Source organism: Phoca vitulina, unplaced genomic scaffold (genome assembly GCF_004348235.1).
Source record: "Phoca vitulina isolate PV1807 unplaced genomic scaffold, GSC_HSeal_1.0 scaffold191, whole genome shotgun sequence".
Lineage (NCBI taxonomy): Eukaryota > Metazoa > Chordata > Mammalia > Carnivora > Phocidae > Phoca > Phoca vitulina.
In genome coordinates, this window is record NW_022589892.1 from 11,123 (window position 1) to 33,162 (window position 22,040).

At 39.2% G+C, this 22,040-nt stretch overlaps 1 protein-coding gene across 2 annotated transcripts; it reads left to right on the top strand.

Moving 5' to 3' along the window:
• Window positions 1-2,180: 2,180 nt before the first annotated feature.
• Window positions 2,181-21,447, top strand: LOC116629030 (eukaryotic translation initiation factor 2D-like). Of its 2 annotated transcripts, XR_004298695.1 has the most exons (6): window positions 2,181-2,395; window positions 3,362-3,552; window positions 4,644-4,727; window positions 5,242-5,332; window positions 13,818-13,965; window positions 21,409-21,447. XR_004298695.1 is itself a non-coding variant. In XM_032399320.1 (5 exons), exons 1-5 carry the CDS (start codon window positions 2,340-2,342, stop codon window positions 6,272-6,274), a joined length of 432 nt encoding a protein of 143 aa, XP_032255211.1. In that variant the 5' UTR covers window positions 2,184-2,339; the 3' UTR covers window positions 6,275-7,536. The 2 variants fall into 2 exon arrangements, 1 of the variants encoding a protein (XP_032255211.1); XM_032399320.1 differs by lacking the exons at window positions 13,818-13,965; window positions 21,409-21,447 and adding an exon at window positions 6,265-7,536 and having other exon boundaries at window positions 2,184-2,395.
• Window positions 21,448-22,040: the final 593 nt, after the last annotated feature.

Below are 22,040 nucleotides of genomic sequence, written 5' to 3' on the forward strand. Positions count from 1 at the left end.
TGGCTCCTATTGGATCTTACAATTCAGAGTTAAAAATAATACAGGGCTAAGAAACTTTTAAATACATTTTCTGTCTTTTCTCTTTATTCATATATTCTTATATTTCTTATATTTCAGAATTTTTAAAAATAATATTAAGAGTATAATGCAAACATTACTATTAGCAGTTAAACTGCTGAATGAAGGTTAAAATGTCTTTGCACTTATTTTGTTCCAGGATGTTTGACTGTGAGTGTAAGTACTCTCTTCAAAAATGACTTGAAATAATTCTTAACTCTGATTAATAGAGCTTTACACTTATTTGCGTTAGTATTTTTTTTCAGTTTTAGATTTTGCTTCTTCCTCTTTTAAGCTAAACTTGAAAATATGAAAAACACCTACATTTTTAAAAAAGATTTTATTTATTTATTTCAGGGAGAGAGAGAAAGGGGGGATGAGCAGAGGGAGAGAAAGAAAAACTCAAGCAGACTCCCAGCGGAGCACAGTTCCAATGTGGGACTCAATCTCACCACCCCGAAATCATGATCTGAGCTGAAAGCCAAGAGCCAGACACTTAACCAACTGAGGCACCCAGGTGGTTCAAACACCTACAGGCTTCAAAAGTCAAAGTAATATGAGAAGTATGCCGAGTAGTCTTACTTCCATCATATCTGTTCCCTCATTTAATAAAGTTATATTTTTATTAGTTTCTGACATCCTTCCAGTGTTCATTAATCTCCTTTTTTCATAGAGAAGGGAGATTACTTTACACATTTACCTATAATGTGTTTTCGTATTTATTTATTTAAATTTAGTATCTATTTCCAATATTCCCGTGAATAACCTTCCTCAGCAACCTCAGTAGCTGTGCTGCAATCGACCTAGTCAACAACACAGTCTGGCATCACCCCACCCCCAACACACACACACACACACCCGCGAAGTGTTGCTGGGGCTGGGGCCCAAAGAGAGAAGGTTCTGTGGCATTGTCCTGCTCTGGGCTCCTCTGACTTTGGCCTTGTGGCTGGGATGCTTCAGAATAAAAGTCTAGTGGGTCAGAAGTGTAGGAGGAACCCAAACTGGGGGCAGGGGGTGGGGGGCTAGGTGGGATTAGGACCCCCTCCAAGAATGGTGGTGGTGGGCAGACACTGTGGAAGGCCTCATCTTTGGACAGTCAATGTGGAATTTTTCTTTGTGTAACTGTGTCATCCAATCAAACAATTAGGATTTTTTTTCTTGGTGGATGGACACTCTGCCCTTAACTTTTCATATGCAAAATTTAATTTAGTAGGTGCCCGAACCCCAGGTGCGCACAGCAGCCCCTCTCAGGGAAACCCATCTCTCACCCCTGTCGGAGACTTTTTAAATATATTACTGGAAATCTGCAAAGCGCTGTGTAACGTTATCACATACATTACCTCAATCCTTTCTAATGGAAACCCTATGAGGTAGGTGTTACATCCGTATCTTTCAGAGAATGCAGGAGTTTCAGAAATAAGCCGTTGGCCCATGATCACATTGCTAGGGAAAAGCCAAACCATAATTTGAACCTAATCTGCCTCACAGATATTTTTTTTATAAGCAAGGTTATTCCTTTCGTTTTGGAAACAACCTCCCCTCTTCAAATAAAGCCTGAACTCAAAAATCAATAACGCTTTGAAAAATTTACCTAAAAGTGGCCAAAAATATTCGTAAGTAGCTTTGACGATCATTTGTAGTTTTCTCCTCATAACATGCGGGGCAAACCTGGGACAAGGGTGGATTCTCTGTTATTGTTATTATCATTTCACGTAAATTTAAAAACAAGGAGAAAAGCCTGAGACCTCTAGCGTACAATAAAATGTGAAGACTTTCATAAACAAAAGCCCTTCAAATAATTCGAGAGGCCTGCAAAACTAATAAAACACAAGAGTTCAATTAATTTTGTGGAGCTGAACTAAACTGAATGGCACAGAGGCTGACACAGTACCGACCGAACACAACCTAACACCGACCGAGTGGAAACTAACCGAGTCAAGGTTGCCACTACGGGGTCAACGGACACCTGCAGACGCCAGCAGCTCGCGCAGGCGCAGAGCCGGGCCGAGGGAGGGCGACCGAGAGGGAATCCGCCCCGCCTTCCCCAGGCCCCGCCCGCCCTGCTTCAGTTCCCGGCCTTGCCACTAGGGGGCGGCCGCGGTCCCCGCAGCGCCTGTAGCCGCGAAGCCGAGCGGCCCAGGTTTCCAGCCGGACCCCTTTTCCAGCTGGGCCCCAGCATGGCTGCCCCCAGGGCTGCGGGTCGGGAAGCCTCCGCGTTCTCGTTTCCCTGACGGTCCCGGCTCCTGTGCTCTCCTTCCCCTCCCCAGGCCACTCGAGCAGACATGTTTGCCAAGGCCTTTCGGGTCAAGTCCAACACGGCCATCAAGGGGTCGGACAGGTGAGGGAGAGAAGGGGCCGGACAGGTGAGGGAGAGGAGGGGCCGGACAGGTGAGGGAGAGGAGGGGCCTGCTCCGCCCGCCGGGGCACCCAGACATTTCTCAGTGCAGAGGCTGGCCCACTGCCTCTCTGAGCTAGCTCAGCCGACCTGGGGTGGAGGCCGAGGGAATGTCCAGCCGGGGAGCGGGGGTGGGTTCGACTCATTTTGAGGGCGGAGATGGAGAGCAGGCCTGGTTTGTCTCCCCCGCTATCTTTTGGATATTCTAGTTAGTTTAAAGGAAACCGTAATTCAGCCAGCGCTTACTGACTGCGGTCTACATCAGGGGTTGAGGGTTCAAACACGAAGGATTACAGGTTCCCCGCCCTCCAAAGAGCCTCGAGTGCCTTAGGAAAAATCAGAGGGGCACCGAGAACTACAACTACGGGAGAGAAAGGATGTAGTGGTTACTTCTGGCAGGAGAGACAGATGGAGGGTGAAGTGGGAGAGAATTAAGGGCCATGTTTTAAGAACTGGGTCTGTTACACAGTGTTGCAGATGCTGATACCACGTTGCGAATTTTGGAACCAGTGTTCTCTAGTCACTCTTGGTGCCCTCGTAGAGCTTTTTAACCATAAACTGACAGATTCGCCAGGCAGATGTGAGGAAAGGGGTGGGTCCAAGGGCTAGGCATGGAGTCTGGAAGGTAGGGCTGGGTTTCTAGTCAGGCTAACCTGGTTACTCACTGGTTCTCAGTTTTCCTCTTTCTTTGTAAAACGGAAAGACTTGCCCCCAGGAATATGTGAAAATAGATGAGACATTGGATAAGAAAGAGAATAGGATGTTTTGGAAGAGTGTATGAGAATAGGGCATCATAAACCAGCTTTTCCTTGGCCCTTGTGATTTTATAGGAAGTCCTTCGGAGTCCTTCCTATTTATTAAAATCCGTCCAGGCAGGACTCACGCCAGGTATTGGTTTGCTTTCTGCAGGAGAAAGCTTCGGGCTGATGTGACCACTGCTTTCCCCACTCTTGGAACAGATCAGGTCTCTGCCTTAGTACCTGGAAAGGAAGAGCTCAACGTTGTGAAGTTGTATGCTCACAGAGGGGATGCAGTGACTGTGTACGTGTGTGGTGGTAACCCCATCCTATTTGAACTGGAGAAAAACCTATATCCAACAGGTATGTCAATAGGATGGAGATGGCCATTACTATTATCCTTGCCTAACATCTGTTTCTCCTTCTTTCTTTCATTAAACTGCCTTACTTAAAACGTGAAGTGCAAAATCTCCCAATATCATCCCTAAGGATCTTTTTGGACCCAGTGTCCCTAGAATTGGGTCTTTCAAGATCAAAAACTGCTACAGGAGGGAGAATAACAGGGCTAACACAAGAAGAGGATAAGTTGGCAAGGGACGTTCTGAGATGAAGGAATAATAATTCATATGGGTTAAGTAGGGATGGAGCAGAGGTCTTGAAAAGGGTGGGATTTCAGGACATGTAAAAAATATTCTTAAAACTTCATTAGCAGGATTTTCTTAAGAAACTGAAGAGATACGGTGATAGGAAGGAAGCTAGGTTAATTAAACTACATACCCAGCTGTCTTACTGATGTACTTCAATCGAGATACCTCACAGGATTCTTTCTGAGGCTCTGCCCGGCTCTCAGGATCCTTTGCTTTCTCTCTTTGTCACAGATCTCAGACATTCAGTGTCCTTTTCTCTTTTCCGTAGCTGCTGACGCCTACTTTGTCACTTGGGGCTCTTCTCCCCCAAGCTTGGCTGCAGCGGCACAACGCGGTCGCCTTTGGGTCCCTGTGCCCCCACTCCACTTGGCGGCTCTACGAACATAGGCCCTTTTTGATCTAAGGTTTTACTGCTAATCACTGTGAACACAGAGGGAATAAAAATAATAAACATGGGGAAGTTTCAACATTTCCTACAGGCTGGCGCCTTGTTCTTCACTTACTTGCTTCTGAGGTCACAGATGGAATCCTCGTTGGGTCTCTGTCCCCGCTTTTATCTACCGTGCCCATTGCTGCTGCTGCATCCAGGTGGAACCGTAGGGGCCTCCCAGTCTCGAGTGACATCCAGTTTTTTAAGTATCTGCCTGCTTTGAGAAGGAAACCTCTTTGGGCCTCACAGCTTCCCTCTAGCTTTGAGTTGAGTTTCTTTTCTATTTCTTAATTTAAGTGACCTTAGTGTTTGGCTTGCCAGTTCCCTAGGAGATTGACCTTTTGGCAATAAGTCTTTCTGTGTCTCTTTTTGGGCAGTATACACCTTGTGGTCCTATCCTGATCTTCTCCCAACGTTCACAACATGGCCTCTGGTGCTCGAAAAACTGGTCGGGGGAGCAGGTAAGAGGATTTTCCTATATTCTGGCTATTGGCCAAAACCTACTTAGTAAGGGCCAACTACTTTAATAAATGCACCCATTTCCTGTATTCATACAATTGAAAAATGGAATTTTTCCCCCGTGTGTGTTTCCTCCCTCACTTGGCTGCTTCCATAAGGTCCCTGGGCCGCTAGGACCCTGTTGAAAGGCCTCAATAAGCTTCGTACTTTGCACTTAAATCGGAAAATGCTTTGTGAACCATATGCTATACTTTAAATCAATAAGCTAAATTTTGGAAAGCAGAATAAGAGATCATGGAACCTGACTGTCAGCTTGGTGCTTCAGTTTGACCACTAGCCACCCCAAAGGGAAAAGGTCTGATGCTTAGGTTGCATTTCTTAATTTTCATTATAAATAACCTAGTTGATACTTCATAAGTGTTTGTTGGTTGAGTGAATGCATAAATGATGAAGTAAAACTTGGAATTGCTTAGAGGCAGAATGTGCGTTGTGATGCTTTTGTCTTGTCTGCCGCAGATCTGATGCTGCCAGGCCTGGTGGTGCCCCCTGCTGGTCTGCCGCGGGTACAGAACGGGGACCTCTGTGCCATCGCCTTGGTGGGGAACAGGTATGTGCCTGTCCGCTGGGCCTTTGGGGGAAGACTTAGGTGACACTGGGGAAGGGGGTGGGAAAGGACAACTTCCAAAGCTTATGGGTAAAGATTAAAAGAGAAAAACAGGGGGCGCCTGGGTGGCTCAGTTGGTTAAGCAACTGCCTTCAGCTCAGGTCGTGATCCTGGAGTCCCAGGATCGAGTCCCACATCGGGCTCCCCGCTCAGTGGGGAGTCTGCTTCTCCCTCTGACCCTCTCCCCTCTCATGCTCTCTCTCTCACTCTCTCTCTCAAATAAATAAATAAAATCTTTAAAAAAATAAAAGAGAAAAACAGACTCTTCTTCCAGAAGCACAGAGTGGGCCATGGGTAAATGGCAGGGAGCCTGTGTGGGTGATTGCCAGGAGCTGGGGGATGAGAGAAATAGGGAGAGTTTGGTCAGAGGATACAAACTTTCAGTTATAGGATAAATACAGTTGGAAAATCTAATGGATAACAAGGTGATTATAATTGGTAACACTATATTGTGTAACTGAAATTTGCCAAGAAAGTAGAATTTACCTGTTCTCACCACTGACCCCCAGCCAAATAAGAGCACAAAAAACAAAAAGAATAAGCTTTGGAGGAGACGGTATATGTCTTTCTCACTCACTATTTTAAAGTTACTTCCTGACACAATATGATAGTGAATAGTGAATATTCAACAAATGTTTGTTAAATAGATAAATGAACATTTATGCCTGATAGTTCTGTTTTGATCTCAAAGTAAAGCGATATGCTATTCCTTGTTTGTTCTGTTTATAAAAATTACTATTGTCTACTAAATACAAACATGCACACTTATATAATCCTAAACACACACACACACACACACACACACACACACACACCCTGAACTTTGGGAAAAAATAAGTCACATACAATCACTTATTTTTTTGTTCTTGTTGCAGGTCCTGCTGAGATAATTTACGAAATTATTCTTCATGCCAAAAGATAGCTGTTTAGGGAAATCCAGGGGGCCCACAGCAAGAAAATAACTAGCCCCTTTACTTAGGAAAAGGAAAAATATACAGGCAATATAATCCATAACTAAATGATTGACAATTTCAGGACTGGAATGGTTCATTCTGACTAACTGAACTGTTTTTCTGGCTACTTCTGACTTAGAGCTGCAGGCTTTAAAGAATTGTTCACCTGCAGATGCTCATAGAGGTCTATCAGAATACATTTAGGTTCTGTATAAACTATATAGAGTAAGGAAAACATTCAAAGAATTTTGAAAAGCAGTACATTTAGCCCATTTAATAAACTGGAACAATATTATAAGCACACCAGGTAAAGAAATGTTTTAAAATGAGAAAAGTGCTGCCTGTCCTTAGAAGGAGCACAGGAAATAGTTTAATTCCTTCCATTTCCAAAGGTGGATTTATTTTTATAATTACATTGATAGTTTTAATTTTGCTTCAAAATGTATGTAACATATTTGACACTTAGTATTACACACTAATATAAGACAGTATGTGTATCTTTGTGTTACTAAGAATATTTTCACATTTTATATCTCTCCCACTTTGTTTCAGACAACTCAGTCAAAGCAATAAACATTTTTCAGTGTTTACTGTCTGTCAACAATCTGGTTCCAGGGACATAATGATGAATAAAACACAGTCCTTTTCCTCAAGGAGCATACAGTATATGTGAAGGGTCAGGGAATTAGATAGGAAAACAAATAATATAAGAAAAATATATTATTTCTTTAAATTGATTTTGTACTTAATATTCCAGCATGATTATTATCTGATGCTATTATTTTCTATAATATCATTTCAGTGAATACATTATTTACGGTTGTTAACATATAATTAGCATGACCAGTCCCCTATCATAGAACATTTATGTCTTTCTATTTTGGATTTAGGCTATAATGTTGCAATTAAAAGAAGGACATTTATCTCAGTATTTTTATATCTCTCTGGACCTCAGGAACCATATCAGGTTAAGGAATATTGAATTTATTTTTGTATACTAATTAGTTAATGGAGTGGTATAGTCAAAGCTGGAAGTTGAGGAATTAAATTATTTAGAAGGTATAAAGCAATATTAGAGCATAAGAAGTGGTAACTAATTTGATAATAGAGGTCATCAAGACAAAGGACATCAAATATGATGAGTTTGGCCCTACAAGACTAGTTCACTTAAAAATATTATTGAAAGAGGGGCGCCTGGGTGGCTCAGTCGTTAAGCGTCTGCCTTCGGCTCAGGTCATGATCGCAGGGTCCTGGGATCGAGCCCCGCATCGGGCTCCCTGCTCCGCGGGAAGCCTGCTTCTCCCTCTCCCACTCCCCCTGCTTGTGTTCCTTCTCTCGCTGTGTCTCTCTCTGTCAAATAAATAAATAAAATCTTTAAAAAAAAAAAAAAAAAAAAAATATTATTGAAAGGCTATTAGGCATTTGTATTACAAAAGGGAAGAAGTCACCATCCCTACCTGTTATCGACTGGATGTTTGTGTCCCCCAAAGTCATATATTGAAGCCCTAACCTCTAATGTGACTGTATTTGGGGACAGATCCTTTACAAAGGTAATTAGGGTTAGATGAGATTAGATGAGATCATGAAGGTTGGTGTCCTCATGATGGGATCAGTGCCCTTGTTCAGAAGAGGCACCAAGAGCTCTCTCTCTCTCTCCCTCTCCCTCTCCGCGTCCCCCCCCCCCCCCCCCGCCGCTCACACAGAAGAGGTCATGTGCACACAACAGGATGGAGGTAACCTAGACCAGCCAGGAAGAGACCTCTTTTCAGAAACTGACCATGCTGACATCCTGACCTAAACTTCCGGTTTCTAGAATACTGAAACATAAGTGCCTGTTGAAGCCACTGTCTATGATGGTGGCATCAGTGACTAATAATCTACCCTTGGGAAATAAACCAGTAAACACAGTCTTAAGTGAATAGGACTCATGCTAGGAGACATACACACCTAGCTTACTATCACAGCATATCAGAGGAAAACTTAGCTGATGTCGTGAATTCAGAGAAAGTACATGTTCTGTAGAATATTATACCTAAGCAAAATCTCAAATGGTGAATAAGAATCAAAAGTTAGGAAGGAATATTTCACCAGAAGAAATAGCATAAGCAGGAATACTCACAGCAAATCCACACTGGTTGGTACTTGTGATGGGCAGAATTCTAAGATGACCTCTCTAAGATTTTCACTTTATTCTCTTGGTTCCAGAAAGAAATGTAAATATGATGAGATATCACTGCTATGATTAGGTTATTACTCAATCGACTTTGAGTTCATCTGGGCATATCTGACTAACCAGAGAAGCCCTTAGCAGGATCCAGGCCTTCCTGAAGAAAGAGAGATTGAAGTGTGAGAGGGCCTGGGGAGGAGGTCCCAGGGAAGGGAGCTGAGAAGAGCCTGAAAGAGCTTAGAGCCATCCCTGGCCCAAGAGCCAGCAAGAGAATGGATACCTCAGTCCTACCACTGCAAGAAACCGAATATTGGCAGCAACTCTGTGAGCTTGAAAGAGGACACTGACCTGCAGAGAAAATGCGTAGCCCAACCAACACCTCGATTTCCAATCTTGTGACAAGTTGAGCAGAGCACCCAGATTCCTGACGCATAGAAAGTCAGTCTCCGCTGTTTTAAAGAACTGACTTTGGTAACTTGTTAGGTAGCAATAGAAGCTACTACATTCCTAGAAACCATAAAATATGAAACTAAAAGAAGCTAGATATAGGAGAGGTAGATAGGATTTCGTGAATCTTCTGAAGCTCTTTAAGGAGACTTGGACTTCCTTATGTGGATAGTGGAGATATCTCTGAGTGATTACAAGCAAGGGTGTGGGGGGCCAGATTTCATTTGTGCAAGGTTGCTCTGGCTGCAGTTTAGAGGATAGATATGTGGGAGTTACCACTCCCATGTACAAGGCAGCTCTCACCTGGCAAATATGTGAGGAGAGCCTGGGGAGAGCCGGAGTGGTCAGAGTGAAGTGAACGCATTAAACAATATTAACAGGTGAAATGACAGGCATGGGTATTATACGGATGTCGAAGATAAAGGAACAAAAAAATGTCTAGAATGATTCTGAGATGTCTACTATGTGTGTCCAGGTGAATGGTGAGCTACAACCTTTAATGGAAACACAGGGGGAGGTGTAGATTTGACTTGGTGAATGGGACAAAATGATGAATTAAATTTTAAAATACTGTATTTGGGGTGTCTACAGAAGAAATGTGAAGAATAAGTGATGTCCCAAATCTGTTGTTCCTTTTTGCTTGAAATGTAATTCATAACCTTCTTGGAAGAAATTAGCATTTCTGATAAAATGTTCAAGCAATTTCAAGATAAACTTTTAATGGTATTCAGACTGATTCTGGGAAATGAATCCCCCTCCCACTCAGTTGTCAATCAAAGAGTCTAATGATCCAAGTGTTTTTTTCCTGTTTTAATTTTGTATGGATATTCTGTGACTCTCCCCCTTCCACCCCCCAACCCACCCAGCCTCCCCTTTAGATGTCTCTCACAAGCATAAATCTTAACTTGCCTGTTTCAGGAATCAGCCCTTGTATCAAGATTAAAATAATACTTGCATATATGGTCCTATCCCAATATTTTGAAAATTTTATTTTAGACAATGATCTGGCTGGTAAGAAGTTAGTTCTATCAGTCTCCATACTGTGGAGAAGATCAGATGATGAGATAGAGCTAGTGGGGCCCAGGAAGGAGACAGAAATGGGACAGTCAAAAAGCTGAGAACCAGAAAAACATGAGAACCTTGCTGTGTGAAAACACAGATCAAAATGTAACTATTGTATTTTGTAACAGTTATAATGGTAAATTATAATATATATTAAATATACCATATTTAGGGGCGCCTGGGTGGCTCAGTCAGTTAAGCATCTGCCTTCAGCTCAGGTCATGATCCCAGGGTCCTGGGATTGAGTCCCACATCAGGCTCCCTCTCTCTCTCTCTCTCTCACTCTATTTCTCTCAAATAAATAAATAAAATCTTTAAAAATACATATATAATATTTATACAAAAATTATCATTTGAATAATGCTTGAAAAACTGCCTTTGCAAATATCCTTTATAGTAAACTTTTAAAAGCTAGAATTGGGCTCCCAATCCAGCCAAGTTAAAAAAAGAATTGAAAGAACAGAGAAATGAAGGAATGACTATCTAGAAAATTAATTTGCCGGTGAATAGAATCCCCCAAAAAGAACTGGTTGAAGGCACTATGGGCTGATAACACTCGAATATGACCTGGAATCAGTTTGGCCATAAGCACTTTCACTTCAGTTAAAATCAGGTGACATGGGAGAATGGGTTCTTTACTTCACCAAAATCAAAGCTGCCCAATGAGACATTAAATCACCAGGAGATTCTAATCACAAAATCCAATCATTTCTGATTTGGCTGATTATCAACTTAGGTGAATATTAATTTTTAACAAAGTCTCAAACCAGAGTCCTGCCTGACTCCTGAGAACGAAGTAGCTCCACAACAGAACCTGAGGCTGCCCCATCCCATAAAATCAGACACGACCACTCTGAATGAAGTGTGAGTAATTGTGTGAAAAAGGCTTTGTGCTCATCCATCCACCTATTCGTTTACATGTCCATTCACGTATGCATTAATTGCTTGCCTTCTATGCCTTTACTTTGCTCGGTGCTGAGGATACATGGTGAACTAACCAGACAGAATCCCTGCCCTCGTGAAACTTACATTTTATCAGGGGATATGGATATTAAACAAATACTATAAAATTAACATTTCTAGTAAAAATATCATACATGCCACAAAGAGGACTATGAAAGAGAAAGAAATGGGAAGAAATTCAAAACTTGAGAGATGAAGGAAAGTTTCTTTGAAGAAATTTGGTTTGACCTATGAAGAACAGAAGGAAAACAACTAGGAAAAAAAAAGGATAAAATGCTATCCAATGAAAGACACATGAAGGCTCATGGCCAGTGTATCTTGCAAACTCTACGCACTAAAATAGCTTGTCATAGAATCTGTGGGTATGAGGAGAAAAGATAAGATAAAATAATTCGACACTTTTTGTTACTTGGTACTTTGTCCCAAGTCAACTTTCTCATTTACAGAAATATTCGTATTATTGATAAATAAGAAATACACATTTTTTAAGATTTTATTTTTAAGTAATCTCTACACCCGATGTGGAGCTTGAACCTACAACCCAGAGATCGAGTCGCACACTTCACTGACAGAGCCAGCCAGGCAGCCCAAGAAATATGCATTTAAATGTTGAATATACTGAGATTGAAATATATTTTGTTGTTATGTTACTGCACTGGGAACTCTAAGGTAATAGTTCAGTATCACAGGGTAATCTCTAAAGATTTGTGAAAGAATAGTTTTTATCAACTACACAACAGCACATCCTTTTTTTTTAAAGATTTTATTTATTTATTTGACACACACAAAGACAGCACAAGCAAGGGGAGCAGCAGGGAGAGGGAGAAGCAGGCTTCCCCATGGAGCAGGGAGCCCGATGCAGGACTCGATCCCAGGATCCTGAGATCATTACCTGAGCCAAAGGCAGACACTTAACCGACTGAGCCACCCAGGTGCCCTTCAACAGCACATCATTTAAAGTAAGTCTAATTAATGCTCAAATTTTCATTTTTGAAAACCAGAATTAATATCAAGCTTTAAAGATGATCACAGAAAGTATTTTGTAAGACAATGTTAAAATTTTTTAGATTATCTAAGTTTTCCAAATTAATGTTAAATATACATTCTCTGACTGCCTGACAAAAACACCCCAATAAAAAGACAACTTGTTTTCTAAAATGCTTTTAAATCAGCCACATTAGCTTGCATAGATTTTTTGTGAAGTATGTGCTTGTGATTTTGAAAGGCATTTAACACCTTCTGTAACTAGCCTCCTTGAAAGTTTAGTCCAAGACAAGTTTTACATGAATTATGAACTTACCTGAATATTTGAAAAATTTTCTGATCTAATTTTCACTGTAATGCTTCACATTATTAAATTTGTTATGCTTTTATGACAGTGTTTGAATTCATAATTGACTCACTAATTGTCACTAAAAAGGAACCTGAGTAAATAGACATTTGGAACTTTGTGAATAATCTGATTCATTAAATATTTTTAACTCTCTCCAGAGTTTAAGGCCAAAGATTCCTTGGCTTACTTAATTTCTACTGTTATCCTCCTCACCCTGCCAATATGCATGGCATGCCTTTGACCATCTTGGTTAATAGATTGGAACAGAGTAAGTCGTAAAGAAAGGGAGATACTGCAAGAATGATTCCAAGCTGTTCCCATCCCTTCAGCATTTTCACAATAGTGTAACTAACATATCCACACACACACGCACACACACACACACACACACACACACACACACACACTTGGCTAAGGTGATTCTTCGAAAATAAGCCATCAATCTAATCAAGAAACAGAAAGCATAAGCAAGAAGGAAATAATCATAGATGCAGATTTTTTCTAATTATAAGAGACCCCTTTAAACAACTCTGTACAAATAAATTTAAAAACCTAAATAAAATGGATGATTTTCTAGAAAAATCTAATTTACCAAAACTGACTCTAGAGAGAGATACAATTCTAAACAAACCAAAAAGAAAGCAGAGCATTTGGGAGTGAAGGAGAATAACTCTGAAACACATGACAGTGGATTCAGAGGAAAATATTAAATACAGATCTTTTCTACATTTGTGCTTTTATAAAGCTCTCACAAAGCAAATTTGTGTTTAAAAATACCTGGGCTTATGGGGAAATAGGTTAGAGGATGCGGGGGGTAGTGAGAAAGCTGGCGTGGCAGAGCCAGGGCGGGGCTCTAGTGGGTGAGGCCTCTGTCTCTGGCACCGAGCAGGACCAGCCACTGACCTGCCCAGCTGCACTGACCTTGAGAGCAACAATCAAGCACAGGGTGGGGGTGGGGGGATGGGGGGGTTGGGGGATTGGACGTCAGGGCCCAGGTCCTCAAGGCTTCCAGAGGTTATGTGCCACTCAAGCATCACCACCTTGGAATAATGGCCATGTGCGCCTGTTCCCCACATCAGGGATCTGCAGCAACTTAAACTTCAGCCCCTTACTTTCCTCAAGTCCCCATCCAGAGGGGTGAAGTGTCACAGACCGGAGATGTGGCCACTGTTCCCGTCACTGCTGGTTCTTCCCAGGTCTGTGACCAGGAATGTAGTTAAGAACAGCCTGGAGTGACAGAAGCACTTGTCTGAGGCACAGAGGGGAGAGATGAATGACTTCAGTCCTGGGGGGCTGAGACAGGACACCCCAGGAGTCCAGACCCAGAGGACATTCAGAAATCCCTGAACGTGAGAGGATGAAGAGAGTCGGACACCATTTCAGCCAGGTGTCTCGCACTCCGCCCACATTCCCTCTGTTCAGGGGAGGGCCTTTTCGCTGTGGGAAAGGCCACTGCATTCTGCAAGAGCCTCTCCGACAGAAAGTCCTGCCTTACTCTCCCAGGCTGCTCCCTGACTGGAATAGCGCACACCAGCGGGCTGGTTAGAAACAGAAGGGGCAGCGTTGTGATGTTCAAGCCACAGACCCACAGAGTTCAGGAATGGTCTGGTCGTCACAGGATCAAGATCTGCAGCAGCTGGAAGGCAAACAAGTAAGTGTCTCTGGAACAAGAGGTGAATGAGAGCATCTGCGTTAATGTAATTTCCCTTCAGCTGTTGTTATTTAGTGTTGTATACTCTAGATCCACAAAAAAGATTGTGCGGAAACTAACGTGACTACTGCATTTTACTGTCATAATCCCCCTATTTACTCATTGCTTATGAGGTAATTTCAGTTTCTAAAACATGAATTACCCTCAAACAAACTGTTGTAAAGAGCAGATAATTCTACATGCCATTTAAACTACTCCAGAGAATATAATTCCATTCAAATATTTTTATATGAAGCAAGTATTACTCAATAGAAAAAAAACCCAAAAAAATGTATTGCACAAAAACCATACAAATATTTCACAGACCAATCTCTGTTTTAATATCAATTAAAAATCTAAATAAAAAAACTAGAAAATAAGTTTTAGGACCTCACTTAAAGAATATTTTATTATGAGCAAGAGGAGTATTCTAAGAAGTCAGAGAGATACATAAAATATTAAGAAGTTTATTAAAATAACTCACGATATCAATATATCTGAGAAGAAAATTCAAATGATCTCCTTCTTGGTCACTGAAAAGAAATTTGTCAAAACTCAACACTAATTACTGGTTAAAAAAACATTGAACAAAATAGAAATTGATGAGGAATTCCCTAACATAACTTATAAATGCTTACACCCATGATCCTTATTATTTGCCAATTCTGTATCTGCAATTTCACCTACTGGCTAAAATCTATTTGTAACCCAAAACTAATACTAATTAACTAATTAGTTAATTAGTATATAAGAGAAATATACTTAGTATATAAGTACTAATATAATACTTAATTATATTAAGTATTAGTTAATACTAATACCTGGGGCTTTTTCACCATCATTCCAGGACATGTACACACACAGAGCAGTGAAAAATCGGAGTTGTCCAAATGTGCACATTCCCTGCTGAGGTCCAACAAGGTGTTGCTCTGTCTTGTCCTTTCAGCAGTTCTACAGAGACGACCATGGGATGGAGACAGCAGGGGGCAGCACAATGCAGTACAAGACGTTGGCTCTATGGCCGGTTCCTGTAGGGTTTGAAGGTCAAGTCTAGTACTGGTAGTGGGAATGGTCACTTAACACTTCTAAACCTGGTTTTTTCTTTTGTAAAGTAAAGCAAATATAATCTACCAGGATGAATTGCTTTAGGAATTAAGAATATATGTGAGATATGTCTCTACACACAAAAAACATACATGTACACATGTTACCCCTAGGAGCAATGGTTCAGTATTTGTTAATTTAGGGTTTGTGGTGACTTTCTAGACATTATTAGCAAGAAGAAAGAGAATTGAGTGTCTGTGTGTGTGTATGGGTGTGCATTACAAACACATATGTAAAATACATATAGAAATACGAAATACATATGTACATATATATATGTACACCTAGATATATTTTATATATCTGTGTGTATCATATATATGTGAAAAGTAAGCATCGTATATATGGGCTAATACTGAAAGCTTTATTGCTAAGTCAAGAAGATGAAAGTACTATAATCAGCTTTACTGTCTAACACAGCACTAGATATTCTCACTGATGTAACTGGTCAAAAGAGAGAAATTAGAAGTATAAACACGGAAAAGAGAGCACTAAAAATATCAATATTTGCAGATGATATGATTTAAACCCAGCAATTCCACTAGACTTAAGTGAAAAGATTCTGCAGACAACAAAATAATTCAGTTAGGTGGTGGGTGTGAAATTAAAATACATAAATCAATAGCCTTCATCAATACACACAATGACCAATTGAAGATATAAGGTAAAAAAAAGACCTTATTTATATTTTAAACAAAAATAAAATTAAAAGCTTAGAAAAAAACACAAAAGTTGAGAAAAATCTACCTGAGAAAAAATTTTCAGCATTCTTAATCACAAACATAAAATGAAATACATGGAAATATATACCATAGAAAGGCTCAACTTCATAAAGGTGTCATGGACAGGCTATATGGAAAAACAAATAGGCATAAATATCCAAGAAAACTTTGGAAAGAAGAGTGACAAGGATGACATGAGTGATAAGATTAGGCCTATTAAAAAACAAATTAAAAATTAAGTTAGTGACTTCTGGATAAACAGACCAACAAAATAAAGTTTCAGAAATAGACCCACATATGTACAGCAATTTACTATACCCTAGGGGCTCCTGGGTGACACAGTTGGTTAAGTGTCCAATGCTTGGTTTTGGCTGGGGTGGTGATCTCTGGGTCCCGAGATTGAGCCCAGCTTCAGAGTCTGTGCTTAGTGTGGGATCTGCTTGAAATTCTCTCTCTTCCTCTCCCTCTGCCCCACCTGTTCATGTTCTCTCTCTCTCTCTTAAATAAATATTTTTTTTTAAAGAAATTTACCATATCCTAGAGGTAGCATTTCAAATAAATCAGGGAGTCTTGGAATTTTAAAATCAACAGTGTTGTGACAAACTGGGTAGTTATTTGAAAACTAATGGGGTTCAGTTGATACTTCATTACACACTAAAATAAATCCAAATCAGTTAAAGATATATACATTCACACATATGATTTATATATATATCTCCAACAAAAGTGTAGAAGAAAAGACTGTTTTTACTTCAAAATCAAAAAGTCAAAAAATAAAATATTTATTTTTACTTGCTATAAATAAGAATGTGTGCTTAACCACCCCCCTCCCCAATCGTGGTAACCAAAGGCAAAAGGCATAACAAACTGAACAAAATTAGAATTCACAGTACATATAAAAAAGCTAACATACCTAATTTATAAAAAGCTCTATATATCAATAAGGAAAAGTTCAATTCAATAGAAAATGTGCAAAACATATGTATAGGCAATTACATATATTGAGCAATAAGTTCATTACTTATATAGCTGGATTCTGAAGAAACAAACCTTTTTGCTAACCTATTTATTTTTGTTCATATACATGTATGAAAAACTCACTTTAAACATCCTCTCAACTTTCATTTCCACAAAGATCACAGAATGATTCTGAAATGTTTGATATCTGAAAATATTGCCATTTTGAGGACATAGAAGTAAATAAATATGTTAGTGACTTTTTTTTCATTTTATATAATGAGAAATTTTAATTCCCCTTCATGGCCTTCTTAGTTTTAAGTAAAATGTGCTCTTCATTATAATAAAAACAAGAGTTTCTTCAGGCAGGATGTCTTTTATAGATTTTTCTGATGACAAAAATATCTTTGTAATTTAACCAAAAACACACCCTTCTGATGACTGTGGGCATCTTTAAATATTAACGAAGTCAAAACTTTCCAAGCCATAAAGTATAACCACACAATTTTTTTATTCATATTTCATAACAATCCAAATACTAAAAAAAATCATATCCCCATTGTACCTGTGAAGAAACAGAGGATTACAAATCTTATCCCTGCAGTGTTTAATATGTGTAATACTTGATGAACATGACTTCTTTTCATATACTAGCAGCTCCCTGAGAAACAAGACCTACACTGGCTAAGTAACTGCTTACCTTTGGGTGTTCCACAGCTTTTTCATTCGGTAATTGTTTTGATTAAATGAAATGTAGAAATAGCATCAAATATAGAATGTTCAGAATATTCAAAGAAATGCACCTTTAATAAATTCCTATTAAATCTGAATACTACTCAGAATTTGAAGCAGGCATAACGAAATTAGAGCTGTATAATGAAATCATGTTATCATCTATCTGCTCATCTACTTATAACCTGTGGTCTTAAATATCTCTCTGATTCAGTAAGCATTTTAGATGCGCTAGAAATTGTGTTATAAGCTTTATTTCCTTATTCTCATAACTACAAGTAGCTAAAAATATCATATCCCTATAATATCTATGAAGAAACATGATTACAAATAATCCTTAATCTATTTTGAGGTAGAGTACAAATAAGAAGTCTGACATCATAGCATAATTTCTTAAACATTAGACCATAATGTCTGCCCCAAAATACTGTCATGAATATTCATTTATAACAAATGTATTTTGTTGACCTTCTGACGTAAACAAATGCATCTAACTTGCATCAATGCTAATTGATTTAAGTATGTTACATTAGAAAAATACTTTTCTCTCTCTAAATGCTAATGTTTCCATTTCCTTTTCTATTTTCTCTTTCTTAGCCATGAAAAAGGAAAAAAGGCAGAGACCAACACACAGGCAGGATTTAGGGGAGTGCTGCCAGTAGAATTTCCTGCAATTATAGATTTGTTCTGTCTCCAATCTCTGATATGATAGCCACTAGCCACATGGAAGAATGGGTGAGAATGGTCAAAGGGTGTAAACCTCCAGTTATAAGATGAATACGTTCTGGGGATATAATTTACAGCCTGGTGACTGTTAACTATGCTGTACTATATACTTGAAAGTTGCTAAGACAATAGATCTTAAATATTCTCACCACACACACACACACATACACACACAAAAAGAAAGAAAAAGAAAAAAAAACTATGTGAGGTGGTGCATGTGTTAATTAACCTTATTGTGGTAATTACTTATAATATATATGTACATCAAATCATGGAGCTGCAAACCTTAAACATATACAATGTTATTTATCAATCATATCTCAGTAAAGCTGGAAAAAGGTGTTAAATTTTTGGTATAAATGAAAACAGTGATTAATACAAGTAGATAACTAGATTTTCATTTAATTTTAATTAATTATAATTTTCAGTAGCTACGTGTGACTAATGATATATTGGACAATGCACGTCTAATGTCTTTGCCACACCACCACCCTGTAATGATATAAGTCCTATCATCCTGCATCCAAACATATCCCTAATCGGCCCACTTTTTTTCATCAGTTAAGCCACCATAGCAACAAACATTGCAATTTCTTTCTAATTAGTACACCTGCTTCTACTCCCAGCAGTCCGTTTTCCAGATAGCAATAAAAGTAAGTATTTAAAAAACTCAAATTAACATAATACTCAATGGTGAAAGATTGAAAGCTTTTCCCTAAGTTTGGGAACAAGACAAGGACTCCTGCATTCACCACTTCTATTTCAAATAGTACTGGAAGTTCTAGCCAGAGCACTTAGGCCTGAAAAAGAAATAAATGGCATTCAAACTGGAAAAGAAGAAGTAAAACTATGTCTATTTGTAGGTGAAATGATCTTACATGGAAAAAAAGCCTAATGAATACAGAGACACAAACTGTTAAAGCTAATAAAGAAATACAGCAAAGTACAAGACTGGAAATCAACACATAAAAATCAGTTGTATTTCTATACACTGACAATGAACAACCCAAAAATAATATTAAGAAAACAATTCCATTTACAATAAAATCAAAGAGTATAAAATACTTAGAAATTAATTTAACTGAGGTGGCATAAGACTTGTACACTGAAAAGTATAAAAATTACTGAAAGAAATTAAAGAAGACCTAAAGAAATGGAAAGACACCTCGTGTTTCTGGATTAGAAGATTTAATATTGTTAAAATGACAATACTACCCACAGCAATACACAGATTCAATGTATACCTACCAAATTCCCAACAGCATGTTCTCAGAAATGTAAAAACTAATCCTAAAACTCATATGCAATCTCCAGGGAGTTGAACAGCTGAAACAATCTTAAAAAGGAATAACAAAGTTGGAAGTCTCTCACTTCCTGATTTAAAAATGAATTATAAAGCTACAATAATTAAAAGAGTATGGTACTGGCATGGGATAGTCAAGTAGACCAATGGAATAAAATTGAGAGCCTAGAAATAAACTCTGACAACTATGGTCAATTGATTTTCCACAGAGGTTCCAGGACCATTAAATGGAGAAAGAACATTATTTTCAACAAATAATCTTGGAAAATTGTATATCCATATGCAAAAGAGTGAGATTGCACCCTTACCTTACATTAACTCAAAATGTATCCAAGGTCTAAATTTTAGAACACTATAAAATCTTAGAAGAAAACTTAGGGGCAAATCTGCATGACCTGGGATATAGCAATAGTTTCTTAAATATGACTCTAAAGTACAGGGAAAACAACAACAACAAATAGGTAATTGGACTTCATTAAAATTAAAAACATTTGTACATCAAAGGACACAAGAGTGAAAAAACAAACCACAAAATGGGAAAATGTTATTTACAAATTGTATTACTGAAAAGGTTTTAATATTCAAAAATATTAAAATTCCTACAACTCAACAACAACAACACAATTTTAAAAATGAGCCAAGGACATGAATAGACATTTCTCCAAAGAAGATGCACAAATGGCCAATAAGCATATGAAAGATACTCAACAAAAACAGCATTGCTCATTCGGAAAATGCAAATCAAAACCACAATTCAATACTACTTCGTGCTTGCTAGAATGGTTAGAATTTTTATTTATTTTTATTTTTTATTTTAATTCAATTAGCCAACGTATATCAAAAACTAATGATGGCTAGAATAGTTAGAATTTTTTAAAAGGAAGGGAGAAAAGGGAGTGAGAAAGAGAGAAAGAAACAAGTGTTGGCAAACGTGGAAAAATTGAAACTCTTTTTTTAAATTTTATTTGAGGGGAAGTGGGGAGGAGCAGAGGGAGAGGGACAAGCAGACTCCTCCTTAAGTGCACCTGGCACTGGGCTGGATCCCAAGACCCCAAGATCATGACCTGAACCAAAAGCAAGGGTCGAGCGCTCAACTGACTGAGCCACCCAGGTGCCTCAGAAAAATTGGAACTCTTGTACATTGCTGATGGGTATGTAAAATGATGCAGGTCCTGTGGAAAGAAGTTTGACAGTTCCTCAAAACTGGATACATAGTATTACCAAATGACTCAGCAATTCAACTCCTAGGTCTATACCTAAAAGAATTGGAAGCAGGGACTCAAGCAGATGATTATATACCAGTATTTATTGTAACATCGTTCACTCTAGTCAAAAGGTGGCAACAATCCAAGTGTCCATCAATAGATGAACAGATAAACAAAATATATATACAGATAGTGAATATTATCCTGTCATAAAAAGGAATGAAGTTCTGATACATGCTACAACATGGATGAATTTAAAAACATTATGTTAAGTGACCTAAGCCAGACACAAAAAGACAAAAAGTGTGATTCATATAAGAAAATATATATATATGAAATATCTAAAAACAAAAAGCAAATTCATAGAAATAGGAAGTATATTAGAGGTTACCAGATTCTGGGAGGAGGGTGGAACTGAGAGTTATTACTTAACGGGTGCAGAGTTTCTGTTTAGGTTCATAAAAATTTGCAAGACCTATAGTAGTAGTAATGCTTGCACAGCATTGTGAATCTAATTAATGCCACTGAATTTTATACTTAAACATTGTTAAAATGACAATTTTTGTTATGCACCTATGTTTTTTATCATAATTATAAAAAGAGTAAACTGACAACAAAACCTCAAAGTATATTTTTAAAAATCATATCATTCTAGGGGGCGTGGAGCAAGATGGCGGAGGAATAGGAGACCTGGATTTCGTCTCCTCTCAGGAATTCAGCTGGATAGGGATCAAACCATTCTGAACACCTACGAACTCAACAGGAGATCGAAGAAAAGAATAGCAACAACTCTCTGAACAGAAAAGCGACCACTTTCTGGAAGGTAGGACGTGTGGAGAAGTGAATCCGAGGCGATATTCGGGAGGATAGACAGCGGGGGAGGGGCCTCCGTCAGCCGCTTCTGACAAGTGATAGAGCCACTGAGCACAAAATCAGAACTTTTAGAAGTCTGCTCCGCTGAGGGACGTCACCCTGGTGGCTAAGTGGGGGGTGGAACCCTCGTGGGACAATGTGGTCTCAGGACCCTCGGGGTCACAGAAAGACCAGGGGTGCCTGAGTGCAGCAGAGCTCCCAGGTATCGGAGCGGGGAAGCCGGCTGCAGAGAAGGAGCCGAGGCACGGGCTCTCAGCTCAGGGTTGCCATAAACCGTGATCCGCGGCACAGTCGGGCCACTGCTCCTCCAGCAGGGACCCAACAAGCGGCAGATCCGGGGAGACTCCCCTTCCTCCCCCGGGAGGAGAGGTGCGGGAGCGCACCACAGGGATCTGCTGGGTTTGGAGACTCCAC